The following is a 21,141-nucleotide window of genomic DNA, read 5'->3' as shown; positions in this document are numbered from 1 at the left end:
ACCACAGTCATTTCATGTGCTGCACTTCATTTGTGCCCTTTTTTTGGTATCTATTTACCATTTTGATAAGTGAGATCTCTGATTGTGGTTCTTGAAAACCAAAATAGTAGACATTGAAAATGTAATTTGACAGAATCTCTACGAACCCTGTTTTAATTAATAGAATTTTGGAAAGAAGTTAAACTTGGAAATCTTGCCAGTTTGTGCTGTGTCAGCTGAACATGAGTGGAATCAGTTGTAGATGGAGCTGGAACAGATCTCAGTTGATTGTGATGCGTACAGTGATCAGCTGACCCACGGTTCGGCACGCGTGTAATTCAGCGGATTAACTGCTAAATATAACCATCATAGAGTGAAAGTTTATCATTTGGACGTGTTTTGTTTTGCAATTCACACATTCAAACCATTTTAAACGTGGAAGAAAAGGAGAAAATAGGGACTCGCGCCAACTGCGAATTGGTTCCTCTTTCGCGTTTCCTTGCCCGGACACATATACACACACACACATATATATATATATATATATATATATATATATATATATATATATATATATATATATATATGTGTGTATATATGTATATGTATGTATATACACACATACATACACACACACACACACACACACACACACACACACACACACGTCTAAACGCCCGTCTCTGCGAGTGTTCTCTCGGTTAGTGAACAGTTGAGAAAGAAACCGGATGTTTGTCAGGTTATTCGGTCTTAAAGTGACAGTAGCCTAATATTCCTGCTGTCTGTCATTGATGTTAATAAAACAACTAAATACAGCTTTAACGAAGATGAAACTATATTTAATTTCTACAGTGAATATAGTGTTATTTTACATTTAGGCTTAATTATTAATTCCTGTACCTGAACACTACTGCTAGACTGTAACTTTGTTATTTAGTGTTAATCTCTGCTTGAGTATTTGTGTATTTGTTCTTATTTTATTACTGACTGTTCACTTGCTTTTAATAATGTGTGAACTTTATCAGTTAGGCTAGCAGTGTTTGATGTGGTATCGAAGAACTTATTTCTGATCTGGAAAATGATCCGACCCGTGACTCAAAACCCGTAAATGATTGGAACGGTGAACTCTGATCCGCTGCACCACTAGTAGACGGTGATGTGCTGTTTCTCCTGTGGATGTTGCAGGCGTGCTCCTACACGCATGAGCAGGTGGTGGAGATGGTGGAGTTCCTGATCGAGTTCGGACCGGCGCGTCTGTACTGGGAGCCGGCCGAGGTCTTCCACATCCTGTCCTGTGTGCAGCTCCTCCTGCAGCTCATCTCCATCGCCTGCGACTGGAGGACCTACTACGGCAGGTGAGGAACCAGGGAATGCTGGGAACCAGTAAGCGGAGTCTGGCTTGCTTTGTTTGAGGTTTTTGTGTACGTTTCATCAAAGGTGCAAACAGTTATTTTGTTTGATGTATCGCAGTAAACTTTCCGATGGCAGTCATCTTGGACTCTCCATCGGTGTGAATGGAGCATCATCCAAAAAGCAAAGGTTTTGGGCTGTAGATGCAAAGTAGAAATACAAGCTGTTTGCACAAATTCCATGAGTAAAAGTGTCAATGATATTGAGATGAGGCGAGTTCAGCCGGTTCTGTGATCGCAACGTGTGTGTGTGTGTGTGTGTATATATATATATTATGCGCATCCATACATACTGCTAGTGGTAGACTGATATATCGGCCGATATTTTATAAATGTATAACATATGCATACACACATTTTATTATTATTTGTATCAGGCGATAACTCTTCCTATTTGCCGATGTGTCGGAAGCTAGCCTTTTATTTTGGAAGCACTGTGAACACAAGCATCCGAGCGTCCGAACTCCCATTCTCCATCCTCAGTAGTTTATCGTCCCTGTTGATCATTAAACCAAGTAAACTCTATACGAAGAACTACTGTAGTGTTTGCCTATCTATTATTTGAAAGCAGGACTTTTATTTTGAAAGGGCTTTTAAGGCACTGGTTGATTTGAGCACCAGTATACTGTGTACTACTTTAAAAACAATATTCTTCAATATAATATGCTCACATGAGTCATTTGTTCGTGAATCAAGTTGCATTTATTTCTTCAGCGCTTTGTGTTTTTCCACTTTAAAAAAAAAAGTAAATTTTCAGCATATTGCCCACCCCTATACACAAGTATTCATGTCATGTGACTCATGATGTGCACATGATTTTTTTTTTTTTTTTTTTTTTTTTTTGCTTTTCTGAACATGAACATCGGTCAGAAATAATTTTTTTGTAACAGTGACATGTTTTGGTTTTTACCCCTTACCCCAACTTAATCAACCAGCCCCTGAACAAATTAAAATAAAATAATAATAAAATGATGTGCACCTGATTTTATCCATTATTCACAAGAACTGTTGCACTGTGGTGTAAAACCTTTAGTAATGAGGGGGACAAATGACGTTGCACCTCGGTGCATGACGGTGTGTGTGTGTGTGTGTGTTTCAGGGCTGACACTGTGAGGTACGCGCTGGACATCTTGAGCATTCTGACGGTCATCCCCAAAACTCAGGTTCTGCTGTCGGAGAACGTGGCGGTGCTGGACGAGAGCGGCTCCTCCATCTCCACTGTCGGTGAGAGGCGTTCTCCAAACACACGTGGACGTCAGAAGCCCGAGGCCATTCTACAATATACAGCAGTTAACATGCTTAAAGCTTCAGCCTGAATAATAAGTCGTTTAACGGCACAGACATTTCAAGTAGAGATGCACCGAAATGAAAATTGTCCGATACTGATAATCGTTTATATTTGAGAGCCGATAACGTATATATTGGCCGATAAAGCTAAATCCAATTTTGTTATATAATTTTTAATAGCCTGATTACAAAAACAAAAGTCTCACCATTAAAATCCATGTCCCAAACACACAATTATGACGTTCTCATGATAATGTTATGTAGCCGAAATGACGGACTTGCACTGCACATGTTGCGCTGAACTGTGTTTTCCTTTTCTGAAGTGATTACAATCATATTTCAAGCAATTCAATACCATCATGTTGAACAGTGCGCATCTGAAGCGTCTCAGCTGAAATACATTATCGGCTTTAATATATTGGACAAATTTTCTCATCGGGGTGATAACGATGTCATTCAAAATGAACATATATCGGCCGATACCGATATGGTGGCTGATATATCTTAATTCCCTAATTTGAAGTTAACTTTACACTGTGCTCGGGTCAGTTTTATCAGATTTAAGGCCATAAAAAGTATTAAATGGTAAAAAATAACATTTTAAGAGGTCTTAAAAGGCTGTTATCTGAATTAAATCAATGCAAGTGCTGCATGTTTCAAAAAAAGAAAAAAGTCCTTGCATACTTGCCAATTGGTATTTTTATTACACACTAAACTATATCTGGCATTTAATTCAACAAACTCTTGTTTCTGTCTAGGCCTGTCAAAAGAAGGAAAGACTTAAGAACATTAATATTCAATATAGACATTTTAGTGTTATCAGTATCTGCTAACCTGTCATTTATCTGTCTTCATATATTGGTACATATTCAATATATACATGTACTGAAGTTGGTCATGCTTTGGTACTTTAAACCTGCAGTTCTCTTACGAGAGGTTCTCTCGTATTGCGTAAGTTGCTTACGCTACGGGTAAAGTCATCTTTTCTCGAGATATGAAGCCAAAAAATGATCCTTAATTTTTATAATCTTGTCAACGCAGTGCAGCAGCATGCAGACCTAGAGCAGGCTATCTAGCATGCTCATTGGCTGCCCTGCGGCAACTGCAGCTGCCTACCACTGAGCCTGGCGTGACGTCATGCCCAATGAGGGTGTTTGGCGCCCTCACGCGTCACAGCCTGCCAGAAGGGGCGTGGTTTAGCGTATATATGGAAGGGCTCGGAGGCTGCTCCCCTGATTTTCGTCTCTTCAGCGAAGCTCTTCGCATCGCTGGACTCTGAGAGAAGCCGCCGCCGTTGAAGCAAGCGACCAAGCAAGCTGAGGAAGCCGGTCGTCTTCGCCGCCTTCAGCCATCCGTGCCTGCTACGCTATCCGGCGTCATATATCCTTTCTCTGCTGTGTGTGTTCGCCGCTGCGACACACGCTCTTCTTCTAAAAGAGAAATTTCCAATTTCTCAGTTGTTTCAAATGCCTCGCACCACTCCCGCTCTCTCTCCCTCTGTTCGAGCCGTGCAACTGCGCCGTTCACAAGGGATGTCAGAGCGGACGGTCACGGGGCTAGTTTTCTTTACGTTATAAGAAAGCTACTCCGCGCCCCGTTCGAGCGCGTCACTCACCGGCGAAAGGATAAAAGAGTGTTTTAGTCCCGCCGAGGCCGGACCAACCTCCATTTCTCACACATTTCTCAGTCCCCTCCTAAGTTCAGGCGGCTGGACAAATTAATATTGCAGTAAACGAGCCTGTTATAATACACGCACGCCTGCAAACAAACGCCGACACAAAACATGATGACGCTTTCTCATATGCTCGCGCTAACCGAAAGCTTATGTGTTTCCCCCTGTGGTTCAGTGGCGAAATCTTAGGCTTTCGCGCCAGAGACCCGTGTTCGAATCCCGGCTTTGGCGGCAGATAATATTATGCTGTTTGCTTCTCCGAGCTCACGGCCAGCTTTCTTACATACAGAAAGCGAACCCCGCCTCTCGCACCCTCCCGCTCGCATGATGGTGCTCGAGTATTATGAGCGTCTAAACATGAGTCTTCAAAGCATTTCGCTTTGTCAGTCCCCTCAAAAAGGCGACTGCAGATGTGTATTTTGCAGCCAACGAGCGCGTTGTACAACTCGCTCGCCTGCACCCAAACAACGTTTTTACGGCACCCCAGAAAAATCTCATAAGCTGAGAAATCTCAAAAAGAGTATAATGTCTGGTTATCCGGCTCACGCCGATGGTGTTATGAGAGTAGAAAATGTGCCCACGTCCCAGTGTTCACCCCTACACACAAGCACGATCTCCCTGGTGTCAGAGAGCTCACTCTCATAAAGCGGGCACGCGCCGCTCGAGTGTTAAACGTAGGAAATGTGCCCACGATCCCGTGCCCACACCTACCCACTGCCCGCTCTGTCACACGGGTGTCCCGGCGTTCAGATCCTCTAAAACTCCCAAACACTGGCCGTGTTGCGAACGTAAGCCCTGTGCCGCTCACGAGCGTGCGCACTTACCAATAAACACGCTACCCCCGACGCCGCTTTCTCGTCACGGGTTTCCCGCCACAAAATGTTCTCTGTCCACAGCGACCGAGCCATTAAGTGCTGCCCAGCCAGTCACCGCTATCAGCGAGCCTCCGTATGCGCCGCCCATCTCCTCTGATACAGGTTCCCCATCCCGCGCAGTGCGGCGATCTGAACCCAGAGACCATTCAACCCCTAGCTATGCGGGCGAAAGCATAGGAAGCGATCCCGGGCGTGTCAGAATGGGTGATGAATACTATAAAGCAGGGCTATTCGCTACAATTCGCTCGCTGTCCCGCCGCGCTTTCGAGCACGGACCGAGACTAGAGTGAATACAGAAGTAGCTCACCTACTTCAGGCAGAAATAGCAAAGCTGCTGTGCAAGGGGGCGATAGAACAGGTGCATCCTTCTCTGAGCGAGACGGGCTTTTTACAGCCGTTATTTCCTCGTGCCCAAGAAGGACGGAGCTCTAAGACCTATCTTAGATCTGAGATATTTGAACAAAGTTCTCATGAGACGACCGTTCAAAATTATCACAACCAGACAAATCCTCGCGCAAATTCGCCCGAGGGACTGGTTTATTCTCTCGATCTGAAAGATGCATATTTTCAGATTCATATTATACCCCGTCACAGGCCATTCTTGAGATTCGCCTTCGACGGTCAGGTATATCAATACACCGTCCTGCCGTTCGGCCTGTCTTTAGCACCCCGTACATTCACGAAGTGCATGGACGCGGCCCTCGCTCCCCTGAGAAGACGGGGTATGCGGATCTTGAACTATCTGGACGACTGGCTGATACTAGCGCAGTCAGAGAAGGAGCTTATGTCTCACAGAACAGCGCTTCTCAGCCATCTGGAAAGCCTGGGTCTCTCGGTCAACTGGACCAAGAGCTCATTACTGCCCCGTCAGTCAATTTATTTTCTGGCAATAGAACTGGTTTCTGTGGCTATTAGGGCTGTACTCAACCAAAGAAAATCTTGGTCGACTGAAGTCCTGAAGTTTTCGACAAAAAATCGACTAAAATCGACTAAAAATGACGTTAGAAAAAAAAACGTTAAATTAATTATCTGCGCACTGTGCGCAGTACTTGGTAGCCTTGTTGTCCGCCTAAATGAATTATAAATAAACATAAAAAACTAGTAGGCTATTTGCAGTATTAAATCGTTTTTGACGTAATTCATTTGCACTGGAATGAGTCTGACACACGAGTCTGTCTGTGTTGCATCACGTGCACCTGCGCAATATCATAGCCTATGATTTCCGAAAATAGTACTATGTTGTCAACTAGTGATATCATGACAAGAACTTTTGAGGAATATGTAACATAATTTAGACAATTGTTTCTGTCATATATATTATAATAACTGACAGACACTATAATTTCAGCCGCTCTGGGCAGCTCGCACAGAGTGAGGCTGAACCTATTTTTTACAGTCTATGGGCTGAACATAGGAGCTCAGCTTCGCGGCTGAGACACGAATAGACTATTAACTTAAAGCTTTTACTCTTAAACACAAAAGGCACGTCCACTTTAATAAAAAAATATTTATTATTTGCTGCTCTGCCGCTGTCAGGCGCTCGGAGCAGCTTTTCGTTTCGTTTGGTGGGCGCACCAAGGGTCTCGCCACCCCAAAACACAGTCTGTCCAGATGGACAGTGGACGCTATCGCGGCAGCGTACGTGTCTAAAAACCTGCAGTGCCCTTTGAGCATCAGAGCTCACTCCACTAGAGGCATGGCCTCATCGTGGGCTTGGTCCAGCGGGATTTCTATTCATGACATTTGTACGGCGGCAGGCTGTGCCTCCCCCTCTACATTTGTTAGGTTTTACAACCTGGAAGTTACCGCCCTGCAGGCTAAACTTTTATCAGTCTAAGTCGTGTGTATGCCCTACCCACAATTTTCGTGCGCAGGCTAATTCTACTCGATTTAGCTCTCCTGGTTGAGCTGCACAATAAGGGTTGTGTCAGTTCAGTACAGACCGGCTGGGCCGCTCTGCACTCCCTACTGTGTGCTTATGTACATGCGCTAGCCACTCTGTTGGCCGCCTGTTTCCCACTCATCGTGTTCCCCGGGCTTTCCCTGGGACTCATACAGTGGATGCTGGGTGCGCACGGCGTTGACAAGGGGGTTCCCGTAGCGTAAGTAACTTACGCAATACGAGAGAACCTCTTGTAAGAGAACGTAATCGGTTACCTAATGTAACCTCTGTTCTCTCTAGAAGAGGGAACGAGTATTGCGTAACCCGCCGTGCTCGCGCCACGAGCTCATTTCGCTTCAGTCGACGAAAACCAGGGGAGCAGCCTCCGAGCCCTTCCATATATACGCTAAACCACACCCCTTCTGGCGGGCTGTGACGTGTGAGTGAAACGCTGTGACGATCCGAGTGAAACGCTTCTGGAACAAGAAGGTGGGCGGGGCTTGATTGTGTCTGTGGGGAATTGATTGGATGGTTGTGGTTTGCTATTGGTGGTTCTGATGTGAGTGACAGGTTGCCCCGCCCTCGGCATCAGAGAAGAGATGCGGCAAGAGAAAGTTATTCTGATTCAAGATTAACATCTGGTGCTCTTTAGTCATTGCTGACAGAAATTTTATTTTATTTTTTTCTAAAAAATTGTTTTTGAATTTTTCTCTTTATCAGAATGGAACGAAACTTGGTAAAGGTTTTGGCACTTGCTGTGTGAACACACACACACACACACACACACACAAAAAAATCATGGACAAGATTCAAACAGGTTAAATGGTCCTGCAAAAAATAGTCACACTTGTGCTCCTCGCGGTCAAAAATGAATGGGAGACGAATCTCCTCTAGTGGAAGTGTTTGGTACTGCAGCCGAAGAACATCTGACTGAAAGCTCATTCTTTGAGATATCAGGCTCAAATTTTGAACACAGCTTGTTTAGATTTATGGCTTTGATTTTTCTTACAATTTTAGAGTAAAACATGTTTTTGAAAATATTTCATATTATAACAATTGAAAATAGTATTTTTGCAATTTTTTCATAATAAATGTAAAATTCTGTAATTTTTTTTTTTTTTTTTTTTCAGTTTAAGTTCACTTTTTAAAACTTTTTCACTTCAGCAATAATCTGCCAAGTGTCGTCTTTGAAAAGAGACCAAACTTCAGTCTGTTGCTCTAAAGCATTCAAGACTTACGACAGTTTAAGTTGGAAATGTAATTTTGAGGTCAATGCTCAAAAAGTAAATAAATGGATTATAAATACAGCATAAACATAATTTAGTACCATAAAATCCCCTAAAAACACAAAATATTAAATAATAAACATTATCGAACTAAAATATAGTACATTCATTTCATTGAAATAAATAATTAATTTCAGTAATTTGACCGACACGCGAAGAGCACCAGAGCGTTAAAACAATAATGATGTGCACTGATCATTTACAATAAACACTGCAATATTCCATTAAAAACCAAAACAAGAATTTGCTTGATTGATTTTCATGCTGACCTTAACAGAATCTGAGATGCATGATACAGTGTGAGATTGCATGTGTTTGTTCTGTATGGACATCCAGTATTAATCTAGTTTCTGCAAGTATTAAGTGTGATTTGTGTGTTCTGCAGGCATGAGCATCGTGCTGGTCGTCGCAGAGGGTGAAGTATTCGTAAACGACGCCGAAATCCAGAAGTCGGCCCTGCAGGTGATCATAAACTGTGTCTGCGCTCCAGACAAGCGCGTCTCCAGCATCGGCAAGTTCATCTCGGGAACGCCACGCCGGCGTCTGCCGCAGAGCCACCGCGCTAGCGAGAGCGTGCTAGCCAAGATGTGGAACGTGGTTCAGTCCAACAACGGGATCAAAGTCCTGCTGTCCCTGCTAACCATCAAGATGCCCATCACCGATGCTGATCAGATCCGTGCGCTAGCGTGCAAAGCCTTGGTTGGATTAGCACGTAGCGCCGCGGTACGGCAAATCATTAGCAAGCTTCCGCTATTCAGCAGCGGTCAGATCCAACAGCTCATGAAGGAGCCGGTGCTTCAGGACAAGCGTAGCGAACACGTGCGCTTCTGCAAGTTTGCAGCAGAGCTAATCGAGCGAGTGTCCGGGAAGCCTTTGTTGATCGGCACTGACGTGTCGCTAGCGCGGCTGCAGAGAGCTAATGTTGTGGCGCAGTCGCGCATCTCGTTTCCAGAGAAGGAACTACTTCTGCTAATTCGGAATCATCTTTTATCTAAAGGTCTTTCGGACGCGGCTACAGCTTTAACGAAGGAAGCTGAGCTTCCCATGGGGCTACATGCGCTAGCACATGCTAGCGTGCCTCCGTTCACTCCCGTTTCTGTGGCCACGTCTCCTTCTCCCGCCGCCGGCATCCCTCGGACTCCTCGGCTCACTAACGGAGTTGCAGCTCGTTTGGGTGGCCACACCCCTCATCACCCGCAGCCCCGCCCCTCGACCTCACAGGCTCCGCCCCCACCGCCGCCTGCCGTTTCTCACCACAGCAACGGCTCTCCGCTAATCGGGCGAATCTTGTTCTCGCGGGAACGACCGTCACCGTGTCCCGCCGCTGGAGGGAAGAGGCCGAAAGTGTTGAGGCAGAAATCAGATCATGGCGCTTTTATTCAGAGTCCGGCTATGAAGAAGCAGCTGGACAGACATCTGCCCTCTCCACCTTCTCTAGACAGGTGTGCTAGTCTGTGTTTATTTACCTAGCATCTGGTGCTCTTCCGTCATTATTGACCGAAAGATTTTACGGTTTTTTTTTTTTACTTCATTGGAATGGTACGAAACTTGGCAAAGGTTTTAGCACTTGCTGTGTAAACACACACAAAAAAAAATCATTGACATGATTCGAAAAGGTTTAATGGTCCTGGAAAAAATAGTCACACTTGTGCTCCTCGCGGTCAAAAATGAGCGAATTAGAAATGAATGGGAGACGAATTTCATCTAGTGGAAACTTTTGGTACTGCAGCCGAACACCCTAACCCTAACCCTCTCACTGAAAGCTCTTTTTTTTTTTAGATAACCTCAAATTTAGACTTGTTTAGGTTACGGCTTTGTTTTTGCAGTTTTAGAGTAAAATTTGATTTTGAAAATATATACTTCATATAAAAAAAGTATTTTTGTGCATTTTTCATAACAATGATGAAATTAAAGGCAGGTGTGTTTGATTAGGGTTGGAGATGAACGATCGGCAGGATTGGGCACCCCTGCTTTAGAGCAAAAGACTTAAGTTTGGTCTCTTTTCAAAGACGGCACTTGGCAGATTATTGCTGAAGTGAAAAAAAAGTTTATAAAAGTGAACTTAAAGTAACAGCATTTTAGGTCATTGTTATGAAAAATGCACAAAAATAGTATTTTTATATGAAGTATATATTTTGACAAAAAAAAAAAAACGAACGACACGTGAAGAGTATTAAAGTCCCCCTGTAAGTCCATAATTGTATGAATGAGGTCTGTATGAACTCATCTTTGATCACCAAAATGAAAAAATTTCTTCATGCCTTAAAATATCTTGACTGTAACTCGACACCCTTGCCTCATTTAGTATGCGTGGTTCTATGAATATGCAAATTAGCCCCGCCTCCACTCACTCACTCAGCTCAGAGATCCACTGGTTGACGATCACACGTTGATCTGATTGGTTACAAGGTAGTTTGTGACGTCAGAAACACCAGCGATTTCAAGGCGTGTGTTTGAGACTGTCTTTGGTTCACTGCAGTTTTAAGGAGGAAATACTCAGCAATGGTGTCGACTTATGAACTTACACATGCTTTGTCTTAAAGCAGATTAAAAACACAGTATAAACAACGTTAAAAGCTGGATTTTCACCACAGGGGGACTTTAAATAAAAGCCCTTCTGACATCAGAAACTATTAGGTGATCAGAGTCACAAGACACTAGTATTCCTGAACACTAAAGCAATATGTAAAACGATTGGTCGATCCATGGTGTTGGTTGTGGCCTAGAAATGGTTTATGTACGCATAAGGCTCGAGGCTAGTGCTGTACGGTGAGTAAGTCATGGCTGAAGGGCGTTGTTCGGTACACTCATTCTCTCTATTCACTTATACACTTATTCTATATACTTATTCCCGATACAGCACTAGCCTCGAGTATCTTATTGCTTTTATAAAATGGTTACCACACAATACAAATATTAAAGCCAAAAAAAAAGTTTCAAATCAACTTTCATGAAGTAAAATCACTGAAAGTCTTCCTTCCGCTGGAAACAATAGTCCCTGACCGTGAACAGCAACAGAAGTTACATACATGTGTTCGCCAATAGATGGAGACAAAGACTGTCTTTATGAGCGAGTCAGTCGGTAGAGAAGACTTTTACTTTGAAAGGACTCAAACTTGTGAACACAGAGAAGGAAGACGCAACTGATATAGGACACGGGAAAACCCCTTAACTGTTTAAAGGACAAGATATCGAAGCGGACATTTAAACAGATATTACACATATAGGACTGACCTGAAGGAAAATGCTTTATCTACTGTAAATGCAGGTACACTCACTCACTCTACTCCAGGGGTGCCCAATCCTGCTCCTGCACAGTTCATCTCCAACCCTAATCAAACACACCTGCCTTTCATTTTCAAGTGATCCTGAAGACCTTAATTGGTTGCTTCAGGTGTGTTTGATTAGGGTTGGAGATGAACTGTGCAGGAGCAGGATTGGGCACCCCTGCTCTACTCTATAAGCTTATCAGTGATCAATATCAATGAGATCAAACATATGTTTACGTTGCTAAGAGTGTTGTGTAGTGATACACAGAACCGTTGGGTGAAGCGGTCATAGCCGTGTGTTGTCGTGAATAAAACACAGCTATTGACCAATCAGAATCAAGGACTGAAACCAACCGTTTTATAAGCGTAACTGTGTCATGTGTTGTTGTTTGCAGTATAATAACGGAGTATCTGCGAGAGCAGCACGCGCGCTGCAAGAACCCGGTGACGACGTGTCCTCCCTTCAGCCTGTTCACCCCTCATCAGTGTCCCGAGCCCAAGCAGAGACGCCAGGCGCCCACTAACTTCACCCCGAGACACACTCGCCGAGTCGTGTACCCCAAATACGGCGGAGTGGACGGAGGCTGCTTCGACAGGCATCTCATCTTCAGCAGGTGCGCTTCACTGGGGGTTCTGGAGTCAGGCCAGTGGTAGGGCTGGGTATCGGTTCAGATGATGCGATTCGATTCGATTCTCGATTTCGACTCAATGAATATAGATTTAATACAAATCCTATATTTATAAAAAGGAACAGTGAACATAAGTTTAGAAGTGCTTAAAGGTGCAGTAAGTTTTAGCGGCATCTAGTGGTGAGATTGTGAACTGCACCCAACAGAAGTTACAGTGGCCGACAGGAAGTGATGTCATCTGAGACAGCAGAGAGTAGGCAGTTAAGCGGAGGTTTCTTTACAAAGATAAATGAAGACATGTTTACTTGATTATTCAGTAAAACAATGTTATTATGAATATTATTGTGACTTGTTCATCATTGTGTCAGTGTTTTATTCGCTGACTTTAGCTGAAGCTTCTTTACACGAAGAACAACATAGTGAGGAAACGCGTTTGTCCGCTCAGGGCCACCGTAGAAACATGTGGATGTAAGCGGACCCGCGGTGTGTGTGGAGAGAAACGCCTCATTATAAGCTAATAAACACAACCATTTTCAGTGGTGTATAAAGACCTTACATGATGAACCGTTGTGTATGATATTGCATTTCTGTCAACAGATCCTCCTAAATATTACACAATGAACCTTTAATTAATAAAAATATTTTAAGATTATTTTAAAAATATTTTAAGTCGGAACGGGGGGGAGTCGGAACGGGGGGGAGTCGGAACGGGGGGGAGTCGGAACGGGGGGGAGTCGGAACGGGGGGAGTCGGAACGGGGGGGAGTCGGAACGGGGGGGAGTCGGAACGGGGGGGAGTCGGAACGGGGGGGAGTCGGAACGGGGGGGAGTCGGAACGGGGGGGAGTCGGAACGGGGGGAGTCGGGTCGGAACGGGGGGGAGTCGGAACGGGGGGGAGTCGGGAACGGGGGGGAGTCGGAACGGGGGGGAGTCGGAACGGGGGGAGTCGGAACGGGGGGGAGTCGGGAACGGGGGGAGTCGGAACGGGGGGAGTCGGGTCGGAACGGGGGGAGTCGGGTCGGAACGGGGGAGTCGGAACGGGGGAGTCGGAACGGGGGGAGTCGGGTCGGAACGGGGGGGAGTCGGAACGGGGGGAGTCGGGTCGGAACGGGGGGAGTCGGGTCGGAACGGGGGAGTCGGAACGGGGGGGAGTCGGGTCGGAACGGGGGGAGTCGGACGGAACGGGGGGAGTCGGACGGAACGGGGGGAGTCGGTCGGAACGGGGGGAGTCGGAACGGGGGGAGTCGGAACGGGGGGGAGTCGGAACGGGGGGAGTCGGAACGGGGGAGTCGGGTCGGAACGGGGGGAGTCGGGTCGGAACGGGGGGAGTCGGGTCGGAACGGGGGGAGTCGGGTCGGAACGGGGGGAGTCGGACGGAACGGGGGGAGTCGGTCGGAACGGGGGAGTCGGAACGGGGGGGAGTCGGAACGGGGGGGAGTCGGAACGGGGGGAGTCGGGGGGGAGTCGGAACGGGGGGGAGTCGGAACGGGGGGAGTCGGAACGGGGGGAGTCGGAACGGGGGGAGTCGGGAACGGGGGGAGTCGGAACGGGGGAGTCGGAACGGGGCTGCAAGCCGATGAACCATGGAGGAAAACTAATACTGGCTTCTGGGTGATGGATAAATATGAAAAAAAAAAAAATGTGTGGTCTTTGAGAATCGATTTTGAATCGACCACATTTAAAAAAAATAACGCTTAATCGAAAAAACAATTTCTTTGCCCAGCCCTAATCAGTGGAAACTTTGACACTAAGGCAACTGTATCCACAGGATATGCTTTTCACATCTGACACTGACTAAAAGATCAAACTTGGGATTCAAGAATCAATATTGGTTTAACAAAATGAATTAAGTCAGTATCTTAGCCCAGCACTGCTATCCAAGTTCTTTTTCCTCTTGACCTGAAGCTCACCACTGAAATGCTGTGTGTGTGTGTGTGTGTGTGTGTGTGTGTGTGTGTGTGTGTGTGTGTGTGTGTGTGTGTGTGTGTGTGTGTGTGTGTGTGTGTGTGTGTGTGTGTGTGTGTGTGTGTGTGTGTGTGTGTGTGTGTGTGTGTGTGTGTGTGTGTGTGTGCAGGTTTCGCCCGATCTCGGTGTTCAGGGAGGCTGAGGAGGATGAGAGTGGCTTCATGTGTTGTGCGTTCTCGGCTCGAGAGCGGTTCCTGATGTTGGGCACGTGCACCGGCCAGCTCAAACTCTACAACGTGTTCAGCGGACAAGAGGAGGCCAGCTACAGCTGCCACAGCTCAGCCATCACACACCTCGAGCCCTCCAGAGTAAACACACACACACACACACACACACACACACACACCTGAAGGGGTTTATTCTGAGATAACAACCGGCTGGATGTTCATTATTCCGCTTATTACACGGATACTTGCCACAAGTTAATAATTAGACACGAAATATTGATCTGAGTTGAAATATTGTATCAGCTCTTTAAACGCAGAGCTTCGCGGAGAGAGCAGTTTCAGCGGCGAGTTCACACTAGACGGACATTTAAGAGATACGGTATACAGTCATAACTCTTATTACACAGCATTTCAACACATAAATAATGATGGAGATCAGAGATATTGATTACAGATTAAACTGGTTTTAAATCTGCCCTGTTTGTATCTTATAATCCAACAGTGAACAAAACAATAGTCACACAATGACAGCATCTGCGTTTGTCCACGATACTGGATGGCATAGTCAAATCAATATTTTGTGTGCAGTTACTCAACTGAGTTTTAATATTTGATCAGCTCACCAAACGCAAAACTTCCCCGAGGAAAGAGCGTTCTAGCGAGTGTGTAGACTTCAGTGACCCGGATGAGCCGGTGTTTCTGTGTTCAGCGGCTGTTATCTGGGAATAATATACCACTGGATGTGTGATTGACCAATCAGATTCAAGCATTCCACAGAGCCGTGTAATAATGTTGTTTAGTTTCCTTGTTAAAATAAGGCTGATACAAAGAATTTAGGCAATTGAAATGATTCATCCGCATCTGATGGTGTTTTCCTCTTTGTGAAGATGTAAAGAAATGATGCCAGCTCTGCCTCTCGTATCAAAGTACACAGTTGTGATTGTCTGAGTGTGTGTGTGTGTGTGTGTGTGTCAGGACGGCTCGCTGCTGTTGACGTCAGCATCTTGGAGTTATCCGTTATCAGCGCTGTGGGGGATGAAGTCTGTGTTCATCATGAAGTGAGTCCTCACGCCCATCAGCTCTCAACTCGTACTCTTCACACGGGTTTCTAACTGATGAACTCCTCCGTTTCAGGCATTCATTCCTGGATGATCACTATGTGGAGTTCAGCAAACTCTCTCAGGACAGAGTCATAGGAACAAAAGAGCACATCGCACATGCAAGTCTCCTTCCTAACCTATACCTTTGTCTTTCAGTCACTCAGGTCTCTTCAACATTAGGGAATCATCTCTTATTCAGGGCAGTACTAAAGAAAAACATGCAGATTCTAAATGGTGTTTGAAAACTTGTATATAATCTGTGATTAAATTTAGGGATGCTCGATATATCGGGCCACTATATCGGTATCGGCCGATACATGTTCATCTTTAATGTTATCATTATCAGGCCAATAAGAAAATTTGTCCGATATATGAAAGCCGATAAATAATGTAGTATTTCCTCCAGCTGAGACGCTTCAGATGCGCCTGTTCAACATTGGTGGAGTTCAGTTCCTTGAAAAATTATTGTAATCATAAAAAAGGAAAATACAGTTCAGTGCAATTTATCGGTTATCGGCTTTCAAATATAAAAGAGTTATCGGGTATTGGACAAAATGTTCATATCGGTGCGTCCCTGATGTGAAGCTGATAACCAGCTGACAGGGAAATGTTCACATAACCAAGAAAATACATCGGTATATAATATAAAGAATTATCGGTTATCGGTAAAATGTTCATATATCGGTGCATCCCTAATCAAATGATCTCGCCGTGCATCTTTGTGTATTTCTGCAGATATATGACATCCAGACAGGACAGAAAATCCTGACCCTCAATAACCCCGACCTGGCCAACAACTACAAGCGCAACTGTGCCACCTTTAACCCCACGGATGACCTGGTCCTGAACGACGGCGTCATGTGGGACGTGCGCACATCTCAGGCCATCCACAAGTTCGACAAGTTCAACATGAACATCAGTGGCGTTTTCCATCCCAATGGATTAGAGGTCATCATCAACACCGAGATCGTATGCTTTTCTGCTCAGTGAACCACTGTTTCACTATGATGCGGTCTGATCCTTCTGGTTTTGTTAAAGTCCCCCTGGAGTCGATCATTATATCCCTTAAACTCATCTTTGATCACCACATAAGCGTTTTTTTCCTTCATGGCTCAAAAGATCTTGAATGTAACTCGACACCCTTGCCTCATTTAGTATGCGTGGTTCTATGAATATGCAGATGAGCCCCGCCTCCACTCACTCACTCAGCTCAGAGATCCACTGGTTGACGATCACACGTTGATCTGATTGGTTACAAGGTAGTTTGTGACGTCAGAAACACCAGCGATTTCAAAGCGTGTGTTTGAGACTGTCTTTGGTTCACTGCAGTTTTAAGGAGGAAATACTCAGCAATGCTGTCGACTTATGAACTTACACATGCTTTGTCTTAAAGCGTATTAAAAACACCACATAGACACATAAACTACACTAAAAGCTGGATTTACACCACAGGGGGACTTTAACTCTCTACAATACGGTTTTAAAGCAAATGTTGTATCTGTTGACATTAGCTAGTGCGCTGTGAGCTAGCATGAGCGAACACTGAGAAATGTATTAATTAATGTTCCTTAATACAGTCAGTTTAACTAATGTTAATTAAGGAGACGTGTCCCACTTTATATTAGGCGCCTTTAACTACTATGTACTAAAATTTAATTAAATGATTTGATAAAATGCGCTTATGTACATTTATATATAAAATACCTGCATTCTTTAATTACATCTATAATTAACCCTTAAACGAGCAAACCCGTCCTAACCCGAGTTTTACAATACAGCATCAACACAAAAGCACAGTGTAACTAAGTATTCATTTTAATGTAGTTAAAGACACCCAGTAGATCAGGGCCTGTCACTGTAGGAAGAGGGTTGATTTGGGAAAGGTCTTCCCGGGAAGCGTGTGGATGCTTGAGTGCTGAGTTGTTTGCTTTAACTGGAGCTCCAGTGGGACTTGAGGACGTTTCATCTCCTCCACACTGTGCCAGCGCTGGATCAGTGTCGGATCGTGTTCAACAACAACGGAACCGTCATTTATGGAGGTGAGAGACGACAGTGCATTCAGATCCTCTCCTCTTTCTCATTTAATGCAGCCGTCTTATGCTTTATCTCTCTTCAGCCTGCACTCATACCCTGTGGAAGCTCGTCTCCACCACAGGATAAAAAAGAAAAAAGCTAATTCTGACTTTCTCACAATTTTGACTTTTTATCTCACAATTCTGACTTCATAACTCACAACTGCGACTTTTTATCTTGCAATTCTGACTTCATAACTCGCAATTCTGATTTTATATCTCACAATTACAAATTTGTCACGCAATTCTGACTTCATAACTCGCAATTCTGACTTCATAACTCGCAATTCTTACTTCATAACTTGCAATTCTGACTTCATAACTCGCAATTCTGACTTCATAACTCGCAATTCTGACTTCATAACTCAAAATTCTGACTTCATAACTCGCAATTCTTACTTCATAACTCGCAATTCTTACTTCATAACTTGCAATTCTGACTTCATAACTCGCAATTCTGACTTCATAACTCGCAATTCTGACTTCATAACTCAAAATTCTGACTTCATAACTCGCAATTCTTACTTCATAACTCGCAATTCTTACTTCATAACTCGCAATTCTGACTTCATAACTCGCAATTCTGACTTCATAACTCAAAATTCTGACTTCATAACTCGCAATTCTTACTTCATAACTCGCAATTCTTACTTCATAACTTGCAATTCTGACTTCATAACTCGCAATTCTGACTTCATAACTCGCAATTCTGACTTCATAACTCGCAATTCTGACTTCATAACTCAAAATTCTGACTTCATAACTCGCAATTCTGATTTTATATCTCACAATTACAAATTTGTCACGCAATTCTGACTTCATAACTCGCAATTCTGACTTCATAACTCGCAATTCTGACTTCATAACTTGCAATTCTGACTTCATAACTCGCAATTCTTACTTCATAACTTGCAATTCTGACTTCATAACTCAAAATTCTGACTTCATAACTCACAACTGCGACTTTTTATCTTGCAATTCTGACTTTATAACACACTATTCTGAGAAATAAAGGCAGAACTGCAAGCTGTAAAATCGCAATTGTGAGATAAAAAGTCACAATGATCTTTTGAAATGTGTTGTTCTGTGGCGGAAACAAGCGGCCAGAATTGCCCATGTTGACGAAGCAAAAACAGATGTTTGATGACTTGACTGATTTATTAGATTAAAAGAAACTGTAAATCTCACATTGCCATCAGTGTTCAGACTGGGTTCTGGATGAGGCAGCTTTGGCATCAGCGATTACAGCCTCAGGTATTTTTGGGGCTTCTTTTGCAATCCTGGATTCTGGGATTTCTGCCGTTCTTCTCTGCAGATCCTCTCTAATGACTGGATGTGCTCCAGTTTCTCCAGAGATATATCTGATAGGGATCAAGTCTGGCCTCTGATTGATCCGGGCTCTTAGTCGTCATTAAACCACTGTTGTGTGTTTGAAGAGCACCTGTGATGCTTTTCTCCATCTTCATCTGTGTGATCATGAAGAAGCTCCAGTTCTTCTCTATATCAGTGTCAGTGTTCCTGAACTCCTGAAACGCCTCCAGTGTAGTCTTGAGTTTCTTCCGGGAGCACGTCACAATATTCCTCATTATAATAATTAATTAGCAGAATAAAGGGGCGGGGCCTGGTTGAGAGAGTTAGTAGTGTGTTAAACTGGCGGTTATGGTAAGGGGCGGGGCATTTCCCAAACACACTCGAAGCACTCGACCAATCACAACACACTGCTCCAGCCAACCAATCAGAGCACAGTGTGCTTTTCAGGAGGAGGGGCTTCATAGAGACAGGAAGTAAACCGAGCGTTACTGACAGACTGGGAAGAGAGGAGCCGCAACAATGGAGAATATGAGGAGAATAATCAACATTCAAGCAGGAAAACCTGTTCTAGTAGAGAAACATCATCAGGAGTGTGTGAAAGGACAGAACAGGTCAACTTTAAGGTCATGTTCCTGTTGGAATGTGAAATCCATCACATTTGAATGTGTCGTGTTATAAGAGTACACACACAATCTGTGTTTATTCTGCAGATGTTGAAGTGTAAAGTGCTCTGGATGAATATGTGTGTGTTCCAGTGTTTCACTGATGTTGTGGAGTGTGTGATGCTGATGTTGTGAGTGTGTGTGTGTGTGTGTGTGTGTTCCAGTGTTTCACTGATGTTGTGGAGTGTGTTGCTGATGGTGTGTGTGTGTGTGTGTGTGTGTGTGTGTGTGTGTGTGTGTGTGTGTGTGTGTTGCAGCCATGTTACAGGCTGACGATGAGGACGACATGATGGAGCAGCAGATGAAGAGTCCCTTCGGATCCTCCTTCAGGACCTTCGATGCCACGGACTATAAACCCATCGGTATCTTCCTCCTCTGTTCATGAACATCCTTCAGCTTTTACAGGAGAATATGATGTGATCTGTCTGATCAAAACATATATTGTGTGTCTTGTTAGTATAAAAGCATTTACAAAAGAGACAACCTGTCACATGCTGTCCATAGACATTACTTTGAAAATAACCAGGTCTTTCTGTAATAGTTTTTTTTAAGCTGATGAATAATGATAATTGTACTGAATAAAGTTTTTTGTATTTGCTAAACTGTCCATGATGGTGTGTTTGCTTTCTCAGCCACCATTGATGTGAAGAGGAACATCTTCGACCTGTGCACAGACACCAAGGACTGCTATCTGGCTGTCATCGAGGTGTGATGCGCATTTATTCATTTATATGCTTTTATATATATATATATATATATATATATATATATATATAGTTGCACCAACTCTGGGACAAACTTTTAAGGACTTATTTATGGATCCAGATTTTATTTTATTTTTTTTACAATTTTTAGCATTTAAAGAATCTTTTATAGAATTGCACTCATTTTGTACATGAACAACATTATGTTGTACTTTTATTAAACATTTAGCAACATAATATCATATGCATCTGCCATGTAATAGCCGGTGATGCTGATATGGCAATAAACTAAATACTGCTCCTGTACTCTGAGTCTGTGCTTTCAAAATGAAGATTTGTCTTGTTCGGTTTGATGATCTTCTCTGAAGTGGATTCTACAAAACTACATTCGTACAATTAAATGTCGACTACATCTGTCTCCCATATTTACCTTGTTCAACACTAACTCTGTGTGTGTGTTCTACAGAATCAGGACTCTATAAACATGGACACTGTGTGTCGTCTGTATGAAGTGGGCCGCCAGAGACTCGCTGAGGAGGAGGAAGATGAGGAAGACCAGGTGAGGCTGATCCACAGATTTCTAAACTCTCCTGTTTTTGTTTTGCTTTCATCCACTGATTTCCCTTGCATGCACATTAAGGAAATACTGTTTTATTTAAGAACAATTGTTCCCTCTGACATTAATTATTGCCTTTAGAATTGGAATATCATTTGAATTTTGCTAATATTTAAGAAAGAAATTCAAATTGATCTTTTCAGCCATTTCGACAGCCCTAGTGTGTGTGTGTATATATAATATATATATATATATATATATACACACACACACAGCAATGTTCTCATTTCGACTGAAGTGATGGAGATCTTGTTCAG

At 43.8% G+C, this 21,141-nt stretch overlaps 2 protein-coding genes across 3 annotated transcripts in view; both read left to right on the top strand.

The window, feature by feature from the left end:
- The window catches only part of LOC311278748 (nuclear factor 7, ovary-like), a 1,193,180-nt gene that overhangs the window by 1,016,374 nt on the left and 155,665 nt on the right, over positions 1 to 21,141 (top strand). The gene's annotated exons all lie outside the window — the stretch shown is intronic.
- dcaf1 (ddb1 and cul4 associated factor 1) overlaps positions 1 to 21,141 on the top strand; it is a 58,630-nt gene that overhangs the window by 33,719 nt on the left and 3,770 nt on the right. For both annotated transcript variants that reach the window (XM_084389750.1, XM_084389749.1), the window contains exons 12-23: positions 1,165 to 1,334; positions 2,488 to 2,612; positions 8,776 to 9,832; positions 12,055 to 12,273; positions 14,362 to 14,560; positions 15,395 to 15,477; positions 15,554 to 15,638; positions 16,255 to 16,488; positions 17,465 to 17,558; positions 19,822 to 19,926; positions 20,197 to 20,270; positions 20,735 to 20,827. In XM_084389750.1, coding sequence (XP_084245876.1) covers positions 1,165 to 1,334; positions 2,488 to 2,612; positions 8,776 to 9,832; positions 12,055 to 12,273; positions 14,362 to 14,560; positions 15,395 to 15,477; positions 15,554 to 15,638; positions 16,255 to 16,488; positions 17,465 to 17,558; positions 19,822 to 19,926; positions 20,197 to 20,270; positions 20,735 to 20,827 — 2,538 coding nt within the window. The remainder of the gene's footprint in view (positions 1 to 1,164; positions 1,335 to 2,487; positions 2,613 to 8,775; positions 9,833 to 12,054; positions 12,274 to 14,361; positions 14,561 to 15,394; positions 15,478 to 15,553; positions 15,639 to 16,254; positions 16,489 to 17,464; positions 17,559 to 19,821; positions 19,927 to 20,196; positions 20,271 to 20,734; positions 20,828 to 21,141) is intronic.

This window comes from Rutilus rutilus, assembly GCF_951802725.1.
Source record: "Rutilus rutilus genome assembly, chromosome: 19".
NCBI lineage: Eukaryota > Metazoa > Chordata > Actinopteri > Cypriniformes > Leuciscidae > Rutilus > Rutilus rutilus.
The sequence above is the reverse complement of the archived record's forward strand: the minus strand, read 5'-3'. Positions and strand labels throughout refer to the sequence as shown.